Source organism: Gorilla gorilla, chromosome 19, assembly GCF_029281585.2.
Source record: "Gorilla gorilla gorilla isolate KB3781 chromosome 19, NHGRI_mGorGor1-v2.1_pri, whole genome shotgun sequence".
Lineage (NCBI taxonomy): Eukaryota > Metazoa > Chordata > Mammalia > Primates > Hominidae > Gorilla > Gorilla gorilla.
The window spans coordinates 72,517,993-72,538,689 of NC_073243.2; the positions used below are offsets into that span (position 1 = coordinate 72,517,993).

General features: G+C 40.8%; 2 protein-coding genes across 8 annotated transcripts in view; both read left to right on the forward strand.

Moving 5' to 3' along the window:
* Positions 1-13,341, forward strand: part of DAB2 (DAB adaptor protein 2) — a 53,712-nt gene extending 40,371 nt beyond the window's left edge. For 4 of the 7 annotated variants that reach the window (XM_019013390.2, XM_055366835.1, XM_063700780.1 and 1 more), the window contains 7 exons: positions 1,727-2,380; positions 3,381-3,543; positions 7,720-8,352; positions 8,899-9,008; positions 9,932-10,002; positions 11,598-11,633; positions 12,315-13,341. In XM_019013390.2, the coding sequence (XP_018868935.1) occupies positions 1,727-2,380; positions 3,381-3,543; positions 7,720-8,352; positions 8,899-9,008; positions 9,932-9,997 (1,626 nt within the window). In that variant the 3' untranslated portion in view covers positions 9,998-10,002; positions 11,598-11,633; positions 12,315-13,341. Of the gene's footprint in view, positions 1-1,726; positions 2,381-3,380; positions 3,544-7,719; positions 8,353-8,898; positions 9,009-9,931; positions 10,003-11,597 lie in introns of all 7 variants that reach the window. The other 3 variants (XM_055366833.1, XM_019013391.3, XM_055366836.1) reach the window with 2 other exon arrangements.
* Positions 13,342-20,473: 7,132 nt separating this feature from the next.
* The window catches only part of C9 (complement C9), an 85,640-nt gene continuing 85,416 nt past the window's right edge, over positions 20,474-20,697 (forward strand). The window contains exon 1 of the mRNA XM_004058935.4: positions 20,474-20,641. Coding sequence (XP_004058983.1) covers positions 20,565-20,641 — 77 coding nt within the window. The 5' untranslated portion in view covers positions 20,474-20,564. The remainder of the gene's footprint in view (positions 20,642-20,697) is intronic.

The following is a 20,697-nucleotide window of genomic DNA, read 5'->3' on the forward strand; positions in this document are numbered from 1 at the left end:
TTTTTTTCTTTTAAAAGCCAAGGAGTTCTATTTGAACCCTTTTGTATTTACTAGTTTGAAAATTTTATATTCCCTTGAAGTTGTTTATTTTCCCCAATGATCAAAATATTTAGTGTTCTGCTCAGGGTAATGCAAGATAACTACTATAACTTGCACTTCAGCAAGGCATTTTTTATCATTTATATTCTTCTCTGGGTAGCATAGTTAAGTATTTAATGGATCAAAGTCAAGCAGAAGGAAGTGATGTCAGTATGAAAGTTCTGTTCTAGGATGAGTTATAATTCTGTCTTTTACTGAAATAAAGACATGTCGGATTCATCAAATTTACTGCTTTTAAGCTGAGAATTTTTTATCAAACAGTTGAAAATCCAAAAAATTAACACACCAGAGAAATGATAGAGAGGGGATAGAATTAGTAGAGCTATATATTTGATATGTCTTTCAAATTAACTCTTAAACCCATGTCTCTACCTTGTACAATAGTCCCCCTTTATCTGCAGTTTCACTTTCTGAAATTAAGTCTGTGGTCAACCTTGGTCTGAAAATAAGTGAGTACAGTACAATACGATATTTTGAGAGAAGAGAGACAGAGAGAGCACATTCAAATAACTTTTATTACAGCATATTGTTATAATCATTCTATTTTATTATTAGTTATTGTTAATCTCTTATTGTGCCTAATTGATAAATTAAACTTTATCATGTGTATGTATATGAGAAAAATACTGTATATAGGTTTTGGCACTATGTGCCATTTCAGACATCCACTGTGGGCCTTGGAACATATTCCCTGAGGATAAGGAGGGACTACTGTATATAAATTAAAGATCAATTGTTGGTTGACTTTAACCACTAAATAGATGAGATTACTGTCACAACACAGGCAACTCTAAGCAATGTTATGAAAAGATGTACAAATAGGAGATCTTAATGTGTGATTGACTAAATTAGATCAGTATTGAGTGTCTCTTTCAGAGGACATAGACAAAAAGGGTAAGTCCAGAGGAGAGACTGGGATGATGAGGATGAGATCCTACTTGACTATCAGCTTCAGCAAGAGCCTTAAATATTAAGAGACATACCTGAAGGCCGTGATATAAAAGAAAAGCCTCTCTCCCACCTCTAGAGGAAAGAACTGGACCGATTTTAGGGAAATGCATTTGATCTTAAATTTCATCACAGCCAGAACTGTAAAATGTGAATGTATTAGTCGATGAATTTTCTCATTTAGAGAGATGATCCTACACGACTCTGGGGGTACAATAGAGAGGACTGTATGTGTATAGGTAGGAAGCTGAGCTAAGCTTCTGAAATCACTTACTTTCAAGCTCAACATACTTTGATAGTAATTTATAGTGACTCACAATCAATTCCCTTTAAGACTTTCAAAGTCACAAATTGAAACAATGCTCATAATGAATTAAGCCAGTCTGTATGTGTGAACCAGGGTGAGCAGAGACATGAAGTAAGCAACAGTAAGATTTCACCTAATGAGGTTGAGACTTAAATAAAAGGGCATGATATTGGGGAGAAATAGAAAGGACCTAGTCTATAGCTAGGGAGTAATGGACTACGGGGGTTGATGGAAGGAGGTAATGATCAACCGATTTATCAAGACCAAATTCAAATGGAAATTCTGATAATCCTAGTCATCTTATGTAATTTTCTCATTTGAAGTCACAACATGGACTAACACTTTCTTTTTTTTTCTTTCCAAATATGATAGGAAAGCAAAGATATCCTGTTAGTGGATCTAAACTCTGAAATCGACACCAATCAGAATTCTTTAAGAGAAAATCCATTCTTAACAAACGGCATCACCTCCTGTTCTCTTCCTCGACCAAAGCCTCAGGCATCCTTCTTGCCTGAAAATGCCTTTTCTGCCAATCTCAACTTCTTTCCCACCCCTAATCCTGATCCTTTCCGTGACGATCCTTTCACACAGCCAGACCAATCGACACCTTCTTCGTTTGATTCTCTCAAATCTCCAGATCAGAAGAAAGAGAATTCGAGTAGCTCGTCTACTCCGCTGAGTAATGGGCCCCTGAATGGTGATGTTGACTACTTTGGTCAGCAATTTGACCAGATCTCTAACCGGACTGGCAAACAGGAAGCTCAGGCAGGCCCATGGCCCTTTTCAAGTTCGCAAACCCAGCCAGCAGTGAGAACTCAAAATGGGGTATCTGAAAGAGAACAGAACGGCTTCTCTGTCAAATCCTCCCCGAACCCTTTTGTGGGAAGCCCTCCCAAAGGACTGTCCATACAGAATGGCGTAAAGCAGGACTTGGAAAGCTCTGTCCAGTCCTCACCACATGACTCCATAGCCATTATCCCACCTCCACAAAGTACCAAACCAGGAAGAGGCAGAAGGACTGCTAAGGTGAATTGTCTTCTCCACATATCCATTAGCAGAGTGCATGTTCGGTACCAAAGGGTGGTGTGATGCAAGCTCTCTTTCCTGCTGCTCTCGTAGCTTCCTGTGTTGCTGTGAAATAGAAGGTGGGATAAGGCACTTTGGTTCTCCAGGAGTACTTTTCTCTAACTGCCACCGTTTTTAAGCTTCTCAGCAGTTTGTCACACCCTGCTTTCCGTGTGCATGTCTTGCCACTTATGATTAAACTAAACACAAGTTTTTCCATTTTTAATGCTGCTATGCTTCTATACCTCTGGTAAGTTTGATCATCATGTTCTGGGTTGGGAGGGTGAGAGTTCTTATGATTCCCTTTGTACTTCCCTGACACTAACACATGCCCTGCACACCCATCATATTGCATCAGTGTCCATGGTGGTGGTGTAAAATTCTTGAGCTTATCTCCTCTTTTAAATACTGAGTAAATACATAAGCTTTTTCTAAGCTTGTGTATTTACTATTACCACTATGATCTCAGCTTTATTTAAGAGCAATTTAAAATGCAGTTCCCATAGGCGTCTTTTTTTACCTCTCCTAAGAATATGCAGGCTTGCCTGGATTAAGACCCTATGATCTCTATGTAGACTGACTTAAAATCCAGTGGAATGAACAAAAATATTTAGGATGCTTATTGGTAGTTGCCCCTTTTACACACTTGCTCCCCCAACTTCAAGCATTTAGCTGATGAGACCAGACCAATGTGAGTGTGTAAATGAATATAGTAGATTTCACTTTGCAAGTCCTAGGTAGTATCAGACACTAAGACTCAGTAGTCCGTCCGTTGTAGGAATCTGTGTCTTTTTTTGGAGGACTCTTTTTCTGTAGTAGTAGTTGTTGTTGTTCATCTGTCAATAAAAAAGTTTTCCTTTTTGTGGCTCTCAAATTGGGGTATAGGGTAGGAGACAAAATGAGGCTGTATTTCACTGTTAGTGAGTAACTAAGGCTTCTCCCTCCCTCCCTGTCCTGTCAGTCTTCAGCCAATGACTTGCTTGCATCAGACATCTTTGCTCCTCCCGTCTCAGAACCTTCAGGCCAGGCGTCACCCACAGGACAACCTACAGCCCTGCAGCCCAACCCTCTGGATCTCTTCAAAACAAGTGCTCCTGCCCCAGTGGGGCCCCTGGTGGGTCTAGGTAGGTGCCTAGAGATAAAATTAAGTATGACTCTTTTGCTTTTGCTCATAAAATGATGATGCATCGGAAGACATTTCATACTCCCAGAGGGTTTTACAGCATAAGATTTGAGCATCCCAGGGAGCCCTTCTCCCACTTCTACTATACAACCCCACATCCATTTGATATTCTTGACTTGTAACTCACATTTGGCTCCTTGAGGCAGCATGAGACAAGAAATTCATTTTCAGTATTGTACTTACTTGAACCAACTGGTCACGGTTTCCTGAAAGACAATTGTAAGGGATTCTAAACTCAGACCAGCTTCAGTAGCAAAACAGGGTTGACATAAGAGAGGCTTGTCTGTCAACATGCATGTCTTCCATGTCTTTTGCCATAATAGATCGAAGGCCTATGTCCTTTCAACACATAGCCCTCTTGGAAGGAATATATGCCCAAGAAGGATATAAGTTAAGTCTGAAGCAAGAATAAGTCATAGAGTGAAAGTCCTACGTTCTGGGCCCAGCTGTGTTCCTAGGTGTATGGTAAGGGTAGATCAGGCACACATCCTGATCAGTCTCTGAGCACTTCTGCCATAGGAGCTCCTTGCCAATATTTTGGCTAGCTTGAGTGTTTTACTGAAGCTAGAACATAAGTCCTAGAAAGCCAAAGTTGAAAAAAGAGAGAAATAAGGGAAGAGATGGAATTTTATCAGACAGCTAGGATGCATTGATGCTCTTAATTCCTAAATGTGTCATTAGCTTGTGTGAGCCGCTGATCACTCTGTGGTAGGACAGTGGGAAAGTCCACTTGACTGAAGGCTGGCCTTGCTATTCTTAGTCCATAGCCTATAGTTCTTTTCAGACTCCATGGTACAGTTTTCAGAAACCCTGACAATAGTTTTTGCTGTCCTGCTGTGGACTCTATTTTTCTGCTCTTGGCACCTCTACAAACTCCAAATGGACTCTGGCTTGGGAGGTGGAGGACTGTAGACGAGGAAGGACTCTCCTCTCCTTCGGTAAAATCTGACCAGGGATCCCGGCTTTCTCTGCCTCCTGCAGTCAGTCATCAGGATCCTTGTTTTGTTTTCCTCTCTGTCTCTGTTGTTTTCCTACAAAGGAAAATAGTTTGGTTCTTTTACAAGAAATCTGTTTAATCATATCTAGAATAGGGTGGCCAGAGGAGGACTGTTACTCAATTGCTGAGTGGCAGAAATCCGTGAGGGTATGAAAAGCCAGCTTGTCCCGGGTCTCTGCTTGCATTTACCCCATCAAGAGGCTCTCTCTAAAGACTTCATGTCTCTTGGGGGCTTCCCCCTTTCTGCGTTGCTCTTTTCCTTGCACCCCCAAGTGGAGCTGGTTGGTACCCTTCCCTCACAGAAGACCAGAGTGCTTGCAATGCAATGTCTGCAGCGAGATCACATCACAGAGCTTTGTATCTAATATCAATGCCCTTAAGAATTTTTGCAGCCAATATTTAACAAGTCAGCCTGAAAATACAGCTGGACCCTATAACTGTTTATTTATTCAGACGAAGTGAAGCTTTTTGGCTAGGTGCCCCTGTTGAGGCCTTGGGGTATACAACTGCAGAATACTGATGATTGTTCCAAGTTTGGACATGGGACTCAAACTGAGCTCTACAGTATAGTCCCTGTCCACTAGCAGGGATCCTCAGCCAAACCATGGAAGGTTGTAGGTCTGGCTTCCGCTAGACCCAGCTGGGGGACTGTCTCCCCTGGAGAACTGGGGGGGTGGGGAGAGGGTATTGTAGAAAGCTGAGCCCTCAGATTCAACTTGCTTGTATTTTAATCTAGCCTCAGAAGGTAATAAAATTAATGTTCTATACCCATGTCCCCTTTTTCCTTATTCCTTGCCCCTACTTTGTCAATGTCTTCAATGTGTTTGATGTGTTAAAACACAATGTGGGGATTTGGTGGGTAGGAATGAAGACTGGTATAAGTATATACTGGGAAAGCCTTGAATTCCTGGCAAATGTCATATTTTTCTCTCCTTTTTTTTTTTTTTTTTTGAGACAGAGTCTCACTCTGTCACCCAGGCTGGAGTGCAGCGGTGCTGTCTCAGCTCACTGCAACCTCTGCCTCCCAAGTTTAAGTGCCTCAGCCTCTCTAGTAGCTGGGGTTACAGCCATGCGCCACCACACTCAGCTAATTTTTGTATGTTAGTAGAGACAGGGTTTCGCCACGTTGGCCAGGTTGGTTCTGAACTCCTGGCCTCAAGTGGTCCTCCCACTTTGGCTTCCCAAAGTGCTGGGATTACAGGTGTAAGCCACTGCGCCCAGCCCTAATATTTTTCTGTTTTACAAATACCATTCTCACTAATATGATATTTTCCTAAATGAAGACAAGTTGTCCAACATGAAAGATGATAAAATTCTACCCTCCTTTTTGCACATCTAACTGGTGGAAATTATTAGCAAGTGATCTGGCTTCTGTTAATACAATTTAATTGAATGTGTTTTAAAATACGAGCAACAACTTCGTTCAAACTAAACCCATTTTTAGAGCCTGTATTGTAGAATATAACTTTTCTCTTGATTTGTTATGAAAGGAGTATATTCTTCAGTGAAAATGAAGTCTAATCTCTGTATCCGTGAAATAAGTATTTGAATTAACATAGCATTTGAAAATTAAAATTGCCCCATGCCTTGCTGCCAAGGAAGCAGAACAGGAGAACGGGGTGCCGGATTTAGAGCCAGTGTGCCTGATTTTCAGTTTCTACCATCCCAGACTATGACCTTCCCAATTTTAATGAATATTCTTGCACCCAGTTTCCTCACCTCCAAAAAGCATGCTGATTAAGTGAAATGGCCTGTTCTGAAACCCACCACTCTCTGTGAGTACGCCATGTGTGCCCATGGCCAGATGGCCAGCATGCATGATGAGAATGGAGTCAGGTAATACCAATGTCTCAGACTAAGAAGCTCGAAGATATAATCTTGTGCTCCATCACTCCTAAATACCATTTTCAAAGTATTCCCTCTTGGAAACATAAACGTCCCTAACCCAGGTGTGAAGAAAACTTTCATAACTAAAGAATGCCATGCATCAAAGCTCAAAGAAAGTAGATTTCAAGAGTGAAGCATCACCCACTAATAGATATGAGGCTGAATTTAGGTTTCCTTCTTAGCGGTGAGTTTAACTGAATCATTAATGCACTTGGAAAGAGGCAGGAAAGACAGTGCCGTGTATATTAGAACAAGATGCAGGGAGCGAGCCTCTCAAGAATCAGAGGCCATCATTGGAGAGGCCTGGATTCTGGCTATTTAACGAATTCCTGATGACATAGCAAGGTCGTAGGAGATGGAGCCATTCACCACAAAGATCAGATGCCCCAACATAGGCCATTAGTTACCTTGAAAGATTTTTGTTTCCCATTGTCCTCTCTCCTCTTTTAAATTCTCTGTTCTAACTTCTGGCAAGGTTTAGCGAATGGCACATGGCAGGAAGCACTTTCATTTGAAACAGTCTTCCTAGGATAACATCCTTTCTTCCATTTTTATATATAAACGTCTAAAACTATCCTGGCATTGGCCAAACTTTATCTTCCCTTTATGTATATAGCTGTATCAGTCTTGGCAGCAATAAAAAGTGAAGAAACTTTGAAATGGTTTCTTCAGGATGCAAGCATGTTGAGGTCTTGTGCACATATGTGATTGCTGGTTTCCATAAGACTCCAGACGTGAGCCAGTTGCCAAATGAAAAGATCAAATCTGTGACTCAGAGAGTCCAATGGATTATCTTAATTAACTACATCATAATCAGCATGGTTCGTGCATAAAAATATATTCACTTAAATAAGTTCCTGCTATTAACAGGCTCTGTTCTAGTTGTTTGAGATGTATCAGACAACTAGTGTCTGTATGATAAGGGCTTATTTTTTTTGATGAGTAGATACTTATGGACTGTACTACCCTTCTAATGAGGAAAGTTAAAAAGACATGGTAGGAAGAACATGGGCCTCAAAATGCAACCAGCATTTGAATGCTCACTATACAGTGTTAGCTGGCTAACTTTTACAGTGATTAATCTGTCAGAGTCTTTATTCTTCCCATATCAGCCTCAGGGCTCAATGGAGGTGTTAGCTGTGGAGAGGATTTCCAGAGAGTTGTGCTCTCTGAAATTCAAGAATCTTCTTCAAGCTTGACTCCTGATAAGTATTTTTCTTCCTCTTACTTCAGGTGGTGTAACTGTTACACTCCCTCAGGCAGGACCATGGAACACAGCATCTTTGGTCTTCAATCAGTCCCCTTCAATGGCTCCGGGAGCCATGATGGGTGGTCAACCTTCAGGTTTTAGTCAGCCCGTCATTTTTGGTACAAGTCCAGCTGTTTCAGGTTGGAACCAGCCTTCACCCTTTGCAGCCTCAACTCCCCCTCCAGTGCCTGTTGTCTGGGGCCCTTCTGCATCTGTGGCACCCAATGCTTGGTCAACAACAAGCCCTTTGGGGAATCCTTTTCAGAGCAATATTTTTCCAGCTCCTGCTGTGTCCACTCAGCCCCCATCCATGCACTCCTCTCTCCTGGTCACTCCTCCTCAGCCACCTCCCAGAGCTGGCCATCCCAAGGACATCTCCAGTGATGCCTTCACTGCCTTAGACCCACTTGGGGATAAAGAGATCAAGGATGTGAAAGAAATGTTTAAGGATTTCCAACTGCGGCAGCCACCTGCTGTGCCCGCGCGGAAGGGAGAGCAGACTTCTTCTGGGACTTTGAGTGCCTTTGCCAGTTATTTCAACAGCAAGGTTGGCATTCCTCAGGAGAATGCAGACCATGATGACTTTGATGCTAATCAACTATTGAACAAGATCAATGGTAAGCCACTCACCACTCTGCCTACTGTTCCAACAACTATCTCCACTGCCACATGGACCTAAATGAGTTCCCCAAATGAACCCTCTCCCATCCACCAACAGCTTTGCTCTTCTTGCTTCTGTTGGTAATCAAGGGTTACGGAGACAACTTAACCATTTACCTTTTGGTGATAACTATTTACCTTAGTCATTTCTGAGGACTGACCCAATGCTGCCCTCTAGTGATAAATCTTAAAAGGGCTGCCATGAGCTATTGAAATGTGATGACAGGTGACTCTTGGAGGGCTGTGTAATAAGGCGTCATCCATGTCCCATCAGCTTAAAATGAGGGGATTCTGAATCTCTTCCACTTCAGATAAATATGCATGGCTTTCTCTTCTGAGAAGCATAATAATTATTGGGGTACCTAGTATTTGGTGTTGATTTTTGTTCCACTGATGTAAATTTCAAAAGTATAGAACTAAATTTCAAAAATAAGCTGACTCGTGGACTGGCCTATATTTGGGGAAAGCTTGTCTACTGATTGCCTGGATTTTTTGCCTTCTAGAACCACCAAAGCCAGCTCCCAGACAAGTTTCCCTGCCAGTTACCAAATCTACTGACAATGCATTTGAGAACCCTTTCTTTAAAGATTCTTTTGGTTCATCACAAGCCTCTGTAAGTATGAACTACTAGAAGCTCTTCTCCAAAGTACATGCCACATAGAGCTCCAGCCTCCTGAATTAACCTTGCTTTTATAATAGCTTTTATTTATTTATTTATTTATTTATTTATTTATTTAAGACCGAGTCTTGCTCTGTCGGCCAGGCTGGAGTGCAGTGGTGCAATCTCAGCTCACTGCAACCTCCACTTCCTGAGTTCAAGTGATTCTCCTGCCTCAGCCTCCTGAGTAGGTGGGACTATAGGCACGTGCCACCACACCTGGCTAATTTTTGTATTTTTTTGTAGAGATGGGGTCTCGCCATGTTGGCCAGACTGGTCTCAAACTCCTGACCTTAAGTGATCCATCTGCCTTGGCCTCCCTCAGTGCTGGGATTACAGTCATGAGCCACCGCACCTGGCTATAATAGCTTTTTGATGGTAAAACATGTTTAGCTAAGATTTGTCACCAAGAACCTTCACAGTATAAACATTCATTTAAACTGGAGAAAGATTATTTGCACAAGAACTATTATCTTCTGAATTTGGGAAATAATATCACATAGAAAACATCCTTCATATCTCACTTAACCTGACCCATGAAAGCATTTCGGGAGAAAATTGAGCCAAATACTGTCTTGAAAACCTTTCAAAAATTTAAATTCTTAATTTTCCAACAATATTTCTATAGCCTGTGAAAATAATACTTCCCATTTCGGGGAGGCAAATGAAATGCATCTGAACCTTGATTTTCACATAAATAATATACACTGCCATCTGCAAGCAGATGAAAACAAAACACTGTAAGCCCCATATAATGTTTGATTGGCTGATTGGCCTATGACCTAAGCGATTTTTAAAAGAATTTTAGAAGTCTTCATTGCAATTTTTTTCTTATGACTGTAACTGTATTTATTGACTAGATGATTTTATCTTCTTAGGTGGCTTCTTCTCAACCTGTATCTTCTGAGATGTATAGGGATCCATTTGGAAATCCTTTTGCCTAAATTCTGTAAGTAGAAGATCCTAATAAGCCTGTCTCAGGGGTTTTTGTGAGAAAGGGTGACATGGAATAAAGAGTGAAATTTTAATTTTAGAATTGGGAAGAGGGTAAATATCTATAATTTAGGAGTAATCGACAGGAAAATCTCTACTGAGATCATTCAATAATGACTAGGCTGGGCACTTAAGAATAGAATTCCTAAACACATCAAAAAATAGTAATATACCCTTGGGGATGTGGATTTTTATCTTATTCCATGTTTTTGGTTTTTCAGTTCTGTGTGGGAAGTAAAACTCAAAATAAGACATCACAGGTTTCTAACTTTTTTACTTTCATATTGAAGTGGTTGCAAAACAACCTAGTAATAATTTGGTTTCCTATAAAGGGTTCAGATTCCATTGACCTTCTGAAGCCACCAAGTCAGCAAAACAGATTATGATCATTACTTCTCTACCATTTATTACTCTGTGAGCAATCTCAAAGTTAGTCTGAAAGAATCTGATGGTATTAAATCTGAAAGTTTTAACAACTATTAAAGATCTCCTTCATAGGCAGTAGGAGCTCAAAATGAGTCTGAAGGTTGATTCTTCTGTCTCATGAACTTTATCTTAGATAAGTGATTAGGTAGAATCACCCTCAGCTGAAATCCTGGGAGGGCTCAGTGTAACTCTTTCTCAACAGAAGGTGACAGCACCTTTATTCTGATCTCAAAAGACTGAATTTAGTAGGGAAAGGAACGCTCTCCCCATTTTAGAGCAGGTAGGCCAGCTGGTAGGGGTAGAACAATAGAAATAATGAAAAACAACAACAACAACAACAACAAAAACCAAGCCCATTTTTTTTCCAATCTTGTCTCATCCAAACAGGACTACTAAACTGTGATTTGGCTCATCTAGAATATAATTATTTTTAATAGATAGATATCTTAAATGTGGCGAAAACAATAAGACTGAGCTTATAGGCATCTGGATCATTTTCCCTCAACTCCAGTTCTACAATGACTGTGTTTCCTATAGTACCTTTCCATAAACTGCTTCAGAGAACTGGGTAAATCATTAAAAATGCAAATTCCTGGGTCCTACCGCAGCCCTAAGGAATTTCTCTTTGGTGCCAAGGAAATGCTTCCTTTTAACAAGAGTGCAGGTGATTCTAAAGGTAATAAAGCAGTAAGTAGATATTTAAGAGCTAGAAGTCTTACCAGAGATCATTCTCACCTTCCATTCAAGGGGAGATATACCCAAACCAATAGAAGGAGTAAACTACACTCAGAGTCAAGATGGATTGTATGGACTAAATTAAATGAACTAGACTTCTCTTTGGAGGTACTTCCTTCTTTAGGTCATGAAGGAAGGATAGTTTAGGTCAGCCTGCTATATCAATAGATTGGGTAAGGGGAACTCTCATGGGATAAAATAACTAACATTGTTGAGCACTTGCGCTAATCATTTTATTAGATGCTCTACATTTATCATCTTCATCAATCCTCACATCAGCCCTAGGAGATACTATTACTGACATCTTTAATAATGACTTGATATTTAATACATTGATATTCAGTTCAAAAATTCTAACCACAAGTTTCTTTCTTCTCCATACCTCTCTAGGAACTTGGTCTGCAGACCATCCAGAGGAATAAAAAGGTTGGCCTTAGTAGTCAAAAACAAAGCTGATAGCCAGACACGTTCTGATTTCTGCCCTTGTTCCAGCTTTGACATATTATCTGTTGCCTTATTTCTTATTGCCTCTTCTACTTGTAAAATGCTTTTCACTTTCTGTCTAGGTTAAAGCTAAACTGAATCTATGGCTTTAAATAAATTAAGATCCTAAACTCTCTAGCTTAAGTGTAAATGAAGTACAGTAGTTTCCCTACTGAACCCTGCCTATTGTGTCCCTGGAACCTTCTAGAACACCTGCCTTCTACCCTCTGGTTGGGAGATGCAGCCACCACATCCCTTCATATCATACTGTTTTGAATAAATTTTCAAATCCTTATTGTTCAGAGTTGTTCGGGGGTTCTGTTTCAGAGCATAAAACCTAAAGGTTATAGTAGAACAAGGCACCTTCTTAAAAGAAATCTTGCTTCAGACCATCAGTTACAGAGAATTTCTAAAGTAAAATTGAAGCAACTACAACTTCTCCTTAGACACTTTGGAATCTAACCACTTAAGGACCTTTTTAAAGAGATAGCTTCTCTTCTTTCTGAAGATCAATTTCTCCCAAGGGCAAGATTGTCCTTTTCTCCCATCTCTTGCTAGCTATTGCAAATGAGGGAAGAACATTATTCATCTCTCCTCCCCTTTTTTTTCTGATTCTTTTTTCAGTCAGTTTTGCTCCTGGGTTCAAGTAGCATTACCACCCTTTCACAAGCAACAGACTCTCACAGGGCAAAAAAAAAAAATCTAATGATTCACAGACAGATCTGGAGCCTCTCTTCATTCTCAGTAATTGCTAGTCCCAAGAACTAGAATTGCAAATGGGCACAACCTATATCCTTCCTGTGGAAGAGGAGGCCATTCTCTTGAGCTGAAGTTCCAGAAGAGCTGTTAATGTTCAAGAGAAATTGAACTCAACTCTGCAACAAAGGACTCTATTTTGAAGAGCAACATATCACAAAGCTAAATGTGATTGTGCCAAACACATTAGGTGCTTATTTGGGGTCATGCTAGGCCTTAACAAGTAACTGGAAAACTTTCTTGCAGCCACAATCTCAATGTCATTAGTAGGAAGATAAGAGGGGAGAAAAAGCTGTAGAACAAATGTTTGGGGTTACCATTGAAAATCTAATGTCTGCAATATTTTTCTCCTCACAATTTGGAAACGTTCCCAGTTCATTTTCAGTCCTGTTGTGAGCACAGTTCTGAAGGGTTTATTATTGTCAAAATAAGTTTTGTTTTGTTTTGTTTATGTTGGGTTTTTAATGTTGTCTCTTGACCCTTAATGCTCAGGTTCTTGTGGGAGTTAATCAGCCACATCCAATGTTACCTTGAGGGGGAAGAAGAGGGTGATGCTCAGAAGCTAAACAAGACAGGGGCCACATGACCCTCTATTGATTAGCCCCAAGTAGAAAGTCCTGTGGTTTTATGTTTAATGGTAATAGTTGATCATATATGGCATAATTTTCTATCAGCTTCCTACTCAGTCACTATAAACACAGACTTGAAATAGTACTTTAAATGTCCAAATACCTAAATGTGCTAAACTGGAGGTAACTATTTCTAGGTAGTTGAATTTTTGAAAGTCATGATCAGCCACACAACTGTTTTGTACATACTTATTTTCTCATGCACTTTTCTGTATGCAAATAAAGCTATAAATTTACTCATTTCAATAAACTAGAGTGGCAGAATATCATGTGGTACCATCGGTTTATTCTACCTGCTTTGAGTTGACATTAGAGGCAAGCTATAAAACATACCAGTCTGAAGTGGAGAAAATGTTAGCTATAATACATTCTGGATTGTCACAACAGTGAAGAGTAAGTGGAAATCCATGAAATAGGACCGTGAGTAAATTACCGTCTGATCTATTTCACACCTTCTTCTGTCTCAAACCCACACACACTCCCTTTCTGGGAGTGTAAGGAAGACCAGTAGATAAGACCTGTACCAGAACAACCTCAGCTGACATCCACTATAAAATCACTCATTAGTGCATTATTGGTTCATGCCTTTTACCCTTGGCTGCCTCTTGTTTTTTACTCAGTCATATTTGACCTCACCAAGACACGACTGTGTGGACTGCTCTAGGGTGGCACAGGCCCCTCTGGAGAGCTGTTGCATGAGGTGAGTGGGCTGATGAACAGATGTTTTTAGCATTAGGACGCTCTTAAACTGTCTCACCTAGTATAAAAGTTCAAGGTTCTCATTCATTGCAAAAAGACCTGCAACTACAAGAAAGAGAATCCCAAGGTGGGCTTTGCATGGATATAGAAGTCTTGGTATTAAACCTAACTTTTCTAAGGAATAAGACATTTTGGGGTAGGATTATCTATTGGTGTATAATATTTTGGAATGTTCCTTATTACTGCCTTACCTTTCTCCTTGACTGAAACATTTGGTCTCTTTCTAACAATAGTGAGGTGGAATAGAAATACACTCCATACAAAAGCAGGTTCCAGGGGAATTTAAAGTAAGCCACAGATGAGCTAGAGAAGGCTGCTGATAAGAACATGCTGCACAAATTATCTGGCTTATCCAGGTGCTCTGCAGTGCATCTAACCCGTTGAGCCTGTGTGTTATCTCCACGTGACTTAATCTGTGAGATCTTGCCACAGGTTAACTTGCTCGTGTGTACAAGAGGCGGACATTCCTTTCAGTGCAGTCGGAACTACTGTTGATCAAGCAGAGAGTGGCAGTTACTGAAGTGTCCCTGCAAAGTGGAAACACACCTGTTCCTTATACAGTTGGCTCTCCTAACCTCAGATTTCGCATCTGCAGATTCAACCAGCCACAGATGGAAAATATGTGAATAGAAAATAAAATAAAATAAAAATAATGCAGCAATTAAAATAATACAAATAAAAACAATACAGTATAACAACTATTTACACAGCATTTATATTATATTAGTTATTATAAGTAATCTGTAAATAATTTAAAGTGTATGAGAGAATGTACATAGGTTATATGCCATTTTATATAACGGACTTGAGTATCCGCAGATTTTGGTATCTGCAGGAATTAATCCTCCACAGATACCAAGGGACAACTGTAATTTCTTTAATAAGCAGTGGTATTCATACCTGTGTGCCAGAAGTTCAGCTTTTCATGGTAACCCTATTATCTTGGAAAGAGAGTTTCCTTTACATATCAAATATATCTAAGCTAAAAGCTGAACTTTAACAGCCAGCATGCCCCTAAATTTCTCACATAAAAGGGAGAAGGTATAGACTTTCCCAAAATAACCTTGCATCTGTGAAGTACTTTACCATTTATGCAAAATGACTTTATTCCATTGATGCCATTCATAATCCTTTGAGGAGGGATCTGTTACTGTTGCAAGTCTTACTCAGGCAAGACTGGCATCCATGCTTTAAAAAAAGCTGCACTCTACCCCAACTCTTAAGGGAGTGTTTTTCATGGTATTTTATTACAAAACTGTGTGTTGAAGTAGAGAGATCCTTTCATCAATTGATCTCAGACTTTACCATCAAAATATTAACTGTGGTGTCTAGAGAGAGCCAAACAGAGGGTAATTTTGTGTCTTTCCTGAGGTGGAAGGAAAAAAAAAGGGGGGAAGGAACAGAGGATGTAGCTAACCCAGGAGTTTGGTTGACCGTGGAATAACCTGATGAGTGAGGACTCTGACCCATATTCCCGGAATACGTTTAATACAAAATCTGGGAAAAGATGGGAGCTGCCCCAAAGCCCCTGGTAAATATTTAAGCTATTACCATTTGAGGAGGTTGCTAAATAATAAAACAAATAATTATTGCTGGGAAATGGTATGTTTTGAACTAATTCCCTTCTGCTAAAAATAAAAACTCATGTTCTAGGCTAATATGTACAATATCAGCCTAGGGACATATACAAGGCTATGTACTGGCAGCAGCTCTGTTAACATGTTGTAATTACAGCAACGCTGATGGACAAGGGCCAGCCATTTGTCATCTCACCTGATGAGTGGCCAAGCCCCTCATTTGCCCTTGCTTGGAATTGTGTCCTGCATTTAATTACTAAACCTCTACCACATACTGAAATCATACAAGTGCTTGTCTCCAGCAAGACCATGGTGTGGGCTGCTCAGTGGCAAAGAAGCTGGCCTTCTGCAGAGATGAAAGATGAGGTTGTTAAAAATGGAAGGGAAAAAAAAACCCAACTCTGAAATTCTTTATGACTAATTTTTCCTTGTGATATTGGTTGTGGAGTTTTCTGTCAATTCTTTATTCACTTGGTTGATTTCAATCATTATTTTATCTTACTTATAAGAAAGCAGAATCATTGCTGCTCTAAAAGTTACAGGGTAACATGACTCGGCTGGAATTGAGTAGAGGATGCTTCTCAGGTGTGTCTGATGCTGCCTCCTTAGTGGAAGCTCTAAAATTTCACTGTGGTACTGCAAGACCTGTGGATCTTTGGACAGTCAGTAAGAAACAGCTATGGAATGGGGCAGGCATTCCTAATGAGATCCCTGGATACTAAGATCCCTTAACTTACTGCTAAGGGACTTTCAAGAAACTGTTTCCATCACTATAAAAGAGTCAAATGGAAATGACCCTCAACATATTTATATCAAATCAGTAAAAATTAAGTGTTTCTGCCTGCTGGTCAAAGTTTTAATGTACATATATCTATGTCTGCCTTAAAAACTGGGAAAAGTATTATTAAGCAAAAAACTTAGTTCACTATCACAAAGTTCCCAAGAAAACTGAAACTAAGAAGGGAACAAAGGGCAACTGAATGGCGAAAACCCTCAGCAGAGTGGAAAACCCTGGAATCAGAGTTTAAAGACATGGTTTGTTCAAATCTCACCCCTGCCTCTTCTGTGTAGCCTTGCAGGTATTTCTCTGAGCCTCATCTGTGAGACTAGAATAAAAGCTTACCTTCTATGGAGCTGACAGGACTCAGTAACGAATTGTATAGTAAAGTACCCTATAAGCAACATGACGTACTTAAAATAATAACAATAGTAGTAATAGCAAGGTAGGAAAAGCCTGAGATGTGGAGCCAGACATAGCAAGTACAAATTTGCAATTACTCGTCCCTGGCTGATGCTGGACAAATGATGTAATCTCAATGTGTCTCCATTTCCTCAGCTGTAAAACAGATTATTTTCAGGATTAAATGAGATTGCATATATAAATATGGCCTGACACATATTAGAAGTTCAATAAACATTTATTTTGTTATCTGGAAGCCTTTAAGTGTTATACAAATGAAAATGTTACTATTTTCACTGCTCTAGTCTAATGCATGATGATGCTTTATTTCTCTGACATACACACAGAAACATAAGCCTCATTTCAAAACACCTCAGACACATGATAGATGTTAAGGACAAGGAAGAGTTAAAAGCATAAAAATGTGGAGCATATTATTCATATATTTTATATATTTATATAATATATATGATTTTATATTATAATTATGCATTATATGTAATATGTAATTACATATATATTATAATTATATAATTATAATATGTAATATATAATATAATTTGGCTCTGTGTCCTCACTCAAATCTCATCTCGAATTGTAATCCCCACATGTTGAGGGAGGGACGTGCTGGGAGGTGATGGGATCATGGGGAAGGTTTCCCCTGTGCTGTTCTTGTGATAGTGAGTGAATTATGAGAGCTAATGGTTTGTTTGTTTGTTTGTTTTTGAGACAAAATCTCGCTCTTGTCCCCCAGGCTGGAGTGGGACAGAGTGATCTCGGCTCACTGCAACCTCTGCCTCCCGGGTTCAAGCAATTCTCCTGCCTCAGCCTCCCAAGTAGCTGAGATTACAGGCGCCTGCCACCACACCCAGCTAATTTTTTTATTTTTAGTAGAGATGGGGGGTTTCACCATGTTGGCCAGGCTGGTCTCGAATTCCTGACCTCAGATGATTCGCCAGCCTCGGCCTCCCAAAGTGCTGGGATTACAGGCGTGAGCCACCACGCCCAGCCAGCTAATGGTTTTAAAGTGTGGCACTTCCTCACCCTTGCTCTCTCCTAATGCCATTTACGAAGTGCCTTGCTTTCCTTTCACCTTCCACCATGATTGTAAGTTTCCTGAGGCATCCCTAGCCATGCAGAACTATGAGTCAATTCAACCACTTTTGTTTGTAAATTACCCAGTCTCAGGTGGTATCTTTTTTTTTTTTTTTTTTTTTTTTTGAGACGGAGTTCCACTCTATCACCCGGGCTAGAGTACAGTGGTGCAATCACGGCTCACTGCAACCTCCGACTCTAGATTCAAGCAATTCTCTTGCCTCAGCCTCCCAAGCAGCTGGGATTAGAGTCACCCGCCACCATGCCTGGCTAATTTTTTTGTATTTTTAGTAGAGATGGGGTTTCACCATGTTGGCCAGGCTGGTCTTGAACACCTGACCTCAGGTGATCTGCCCTCCTGGGCCTCCCAAAGGGCTGGGATTACAGGGGTGAGCTACCGTGCCAGCCAGGTAGTATCTTTGTAGCAGTGTGAAAATGGACTAATACAATATATATTGCCAATATATAATTAATATGCTATTAGTATACTTTACTGCTGTCATTATTTTTCTACATTATATTTAACCTGAACTATGGTGATAAAATAAATACAACGGAGCAATTCAGAAAAGCCTCCTATTCAAACTAGTCAGCCAAAAATATCCCCTGTCTCCCTCATCCCCCTTCCATTGATTTAGTCTCCAAAGAGACAGGTGATGTATCAATCTCCAGTCACATCAACTTATCAAGTCTAATCACAACTTCTAATCAATTAGCATCGAATCTAGTTAGTATAAAGCATCCCATCCTGACTGCTTTTCAGTCTTTATTTCCATAAGTATCTTGATAGGGTCCAGAGAGGCCTCATAAGAACCCTCAACATTGCTATAGCATTTTTCTTTTTGTGAGACAGAGTCTCACTCTGTTGTCCAGGCTGGAGTGCAGTGGTGCCATCTTGGCTTACTGCAAACTTTGCCTCCCAGGATCAAGCAATTTTCATGTTTCAGCCTCCCAAGTAGCTGGGATTACAGGCACACACCACCCCACCCAGCTAATTTTTGTATTTTTAGTAGAGATGAAGTTTCACCATGTTGGCCAGGCTGGTCTCAAACTCCTGGCCTCAAGTGATCCACCCACCTGTGCCTCCCAAAGTGCTGGGATTATAGGCGTGCGCCACTGCGCCTGCCCTGCTACAGCATATTTGACAGATTCGTACTGTTTCCAAATGTAGCCCACCTGCTATTAGCCAAGACTCACAGGAAGTGTCTTTCAGGCATGGACTCATCCCATGACATAGTTACAAGAGTTGTGGCATCCATTCGAATCATCTTATTACTTGGCAGTTCTGCATGGCCTACACTCCACAGCAAGCTCAGGAAAAGGTGAGATCAGTCCCATTGAAGACCTCAAGTTCTCTATAAAAAGGAGAGGGGCCAAGAAAGTGGGTGAGAGTAGATACCTTTTACCACAGGTAGGAATATCAGCAGAAAAAGTAAGGCAGTACTGGAGAAAATAGCTGTATATTCCGTCTTCCCTCAACTCCACCCCTTGCTTTGCTGGTCTTTATATGTGCTAATGTTTGAAATTTGCCTATAAGTAATAATACTTATAAAGTCCCTTTAAGAACTATATCCAGAGATATCTGATGTCTTTCTTCTCAAGGTGGTCATCCTCAGTCTCAACCCTGGCTACACGTTAGAATGAACCGCAAAGCTTTTAAAAGCATGGATGCAGGGTCTCATCACAAGTCAATTAACTTAGAGCTGAGCAGACAGCGGGCAGCCATCACTACTGTTCTCAAGAGTCCCCAGGTCATTCTATTTTTGCAGTCAGTGCTTTAAGAGCAGTTGTGATGTCCACATTCTCTGGTGTTCCCAAAAAGGCACTGCTCTTCCCACAAGTGCTGGGAAGCATGAAATGTGAGGGGGAGACTATTTTTCACGGGTAGGAACAAGTTTTTCTGTCTCAGATTCTATCTTGTTGACATGTGTGATGCTGAGATAAGGAGACCACTCTTTCTGGTGGACGCCCTTAATGCCTTCGGGAGTTTACATCTCATTCTTCAAAATGTTCCACTCGGCCTATAAGGAAAGCCAGGATTGTAAATGCATTTGCTCACATGGAAATAACCTACCTAGCCCATTTGCAGATTAAAAAAAAAAATGAAGCATCTACGTCTGTGCCATCCTTTCCACTAAGTGCAGTTCTTTACCAACTTTGACTTTATGCCTCCATGAGAAGCATCCACAGGCTTTTTTTCCCCCAAAATTGCATACTCCCTCATCTTCCACCCAACCCCTCGAGTCTTGCAAACTAAGAACTGCTGGGGGTCCTTCATTTTTGTTTCTATTTTTTTGTTTTTGTTTTTGTTTTGTTTTGCCGGAATTTTGCTCTTGTTGCCCAGGCTGGAGTTCAGTGGCCCCACCTCGGCTTACCGCAACCTCCGCCTCCCAGATTCAAGCAATTCTCCTGCCTCAGCCTCCAAAGTAGCTGGGATTACAGGCACCCACCACCATGCCTGGCTAATTTTTTGTATTTTTAGTAGAGATGGGGTTTCACCATGTTGGCCAGGCTGGTCTCGAACCCCTGACGTCAGGTAATCCACCCACCTCAGCCTCCCAACATGCTGTGATTACAGGCGTGAGCCACTGCGCCCGGCCTTTGTTTCCATTTTTACACAGCACTGCTGCCCATCTTAGGGACTTTAGCATTCACAGGCCCATTGCCCCATGTCTACTTGTCAATATGAGAAAGCAGGAGGCCAAGAATTACAAAATGATTCCCCTTTGGTTGGACTTCAGTACCCAGGCCACCCAAATTGACAAAAACTCTGAATGCAGACAAACAATGCTCGTTCCCTGTCCTCTGGCCCTTTGCAAATAAATGCCTTACCAGACCTGCCCTGCCACCCCACTCGCAGCCACCCAGCAAGAGCAGCATGTCAGCCTGCCGGAGCTTTGCAGTTGCAATCTGCATTTTAGAAATAAGCATCCTCACAGCACAGTACAAGACCAGGTGAGTCAGTTACTTTTCTGCTTGTCTCTGGAAGTTTCCTGTAGGATTAGCATCCC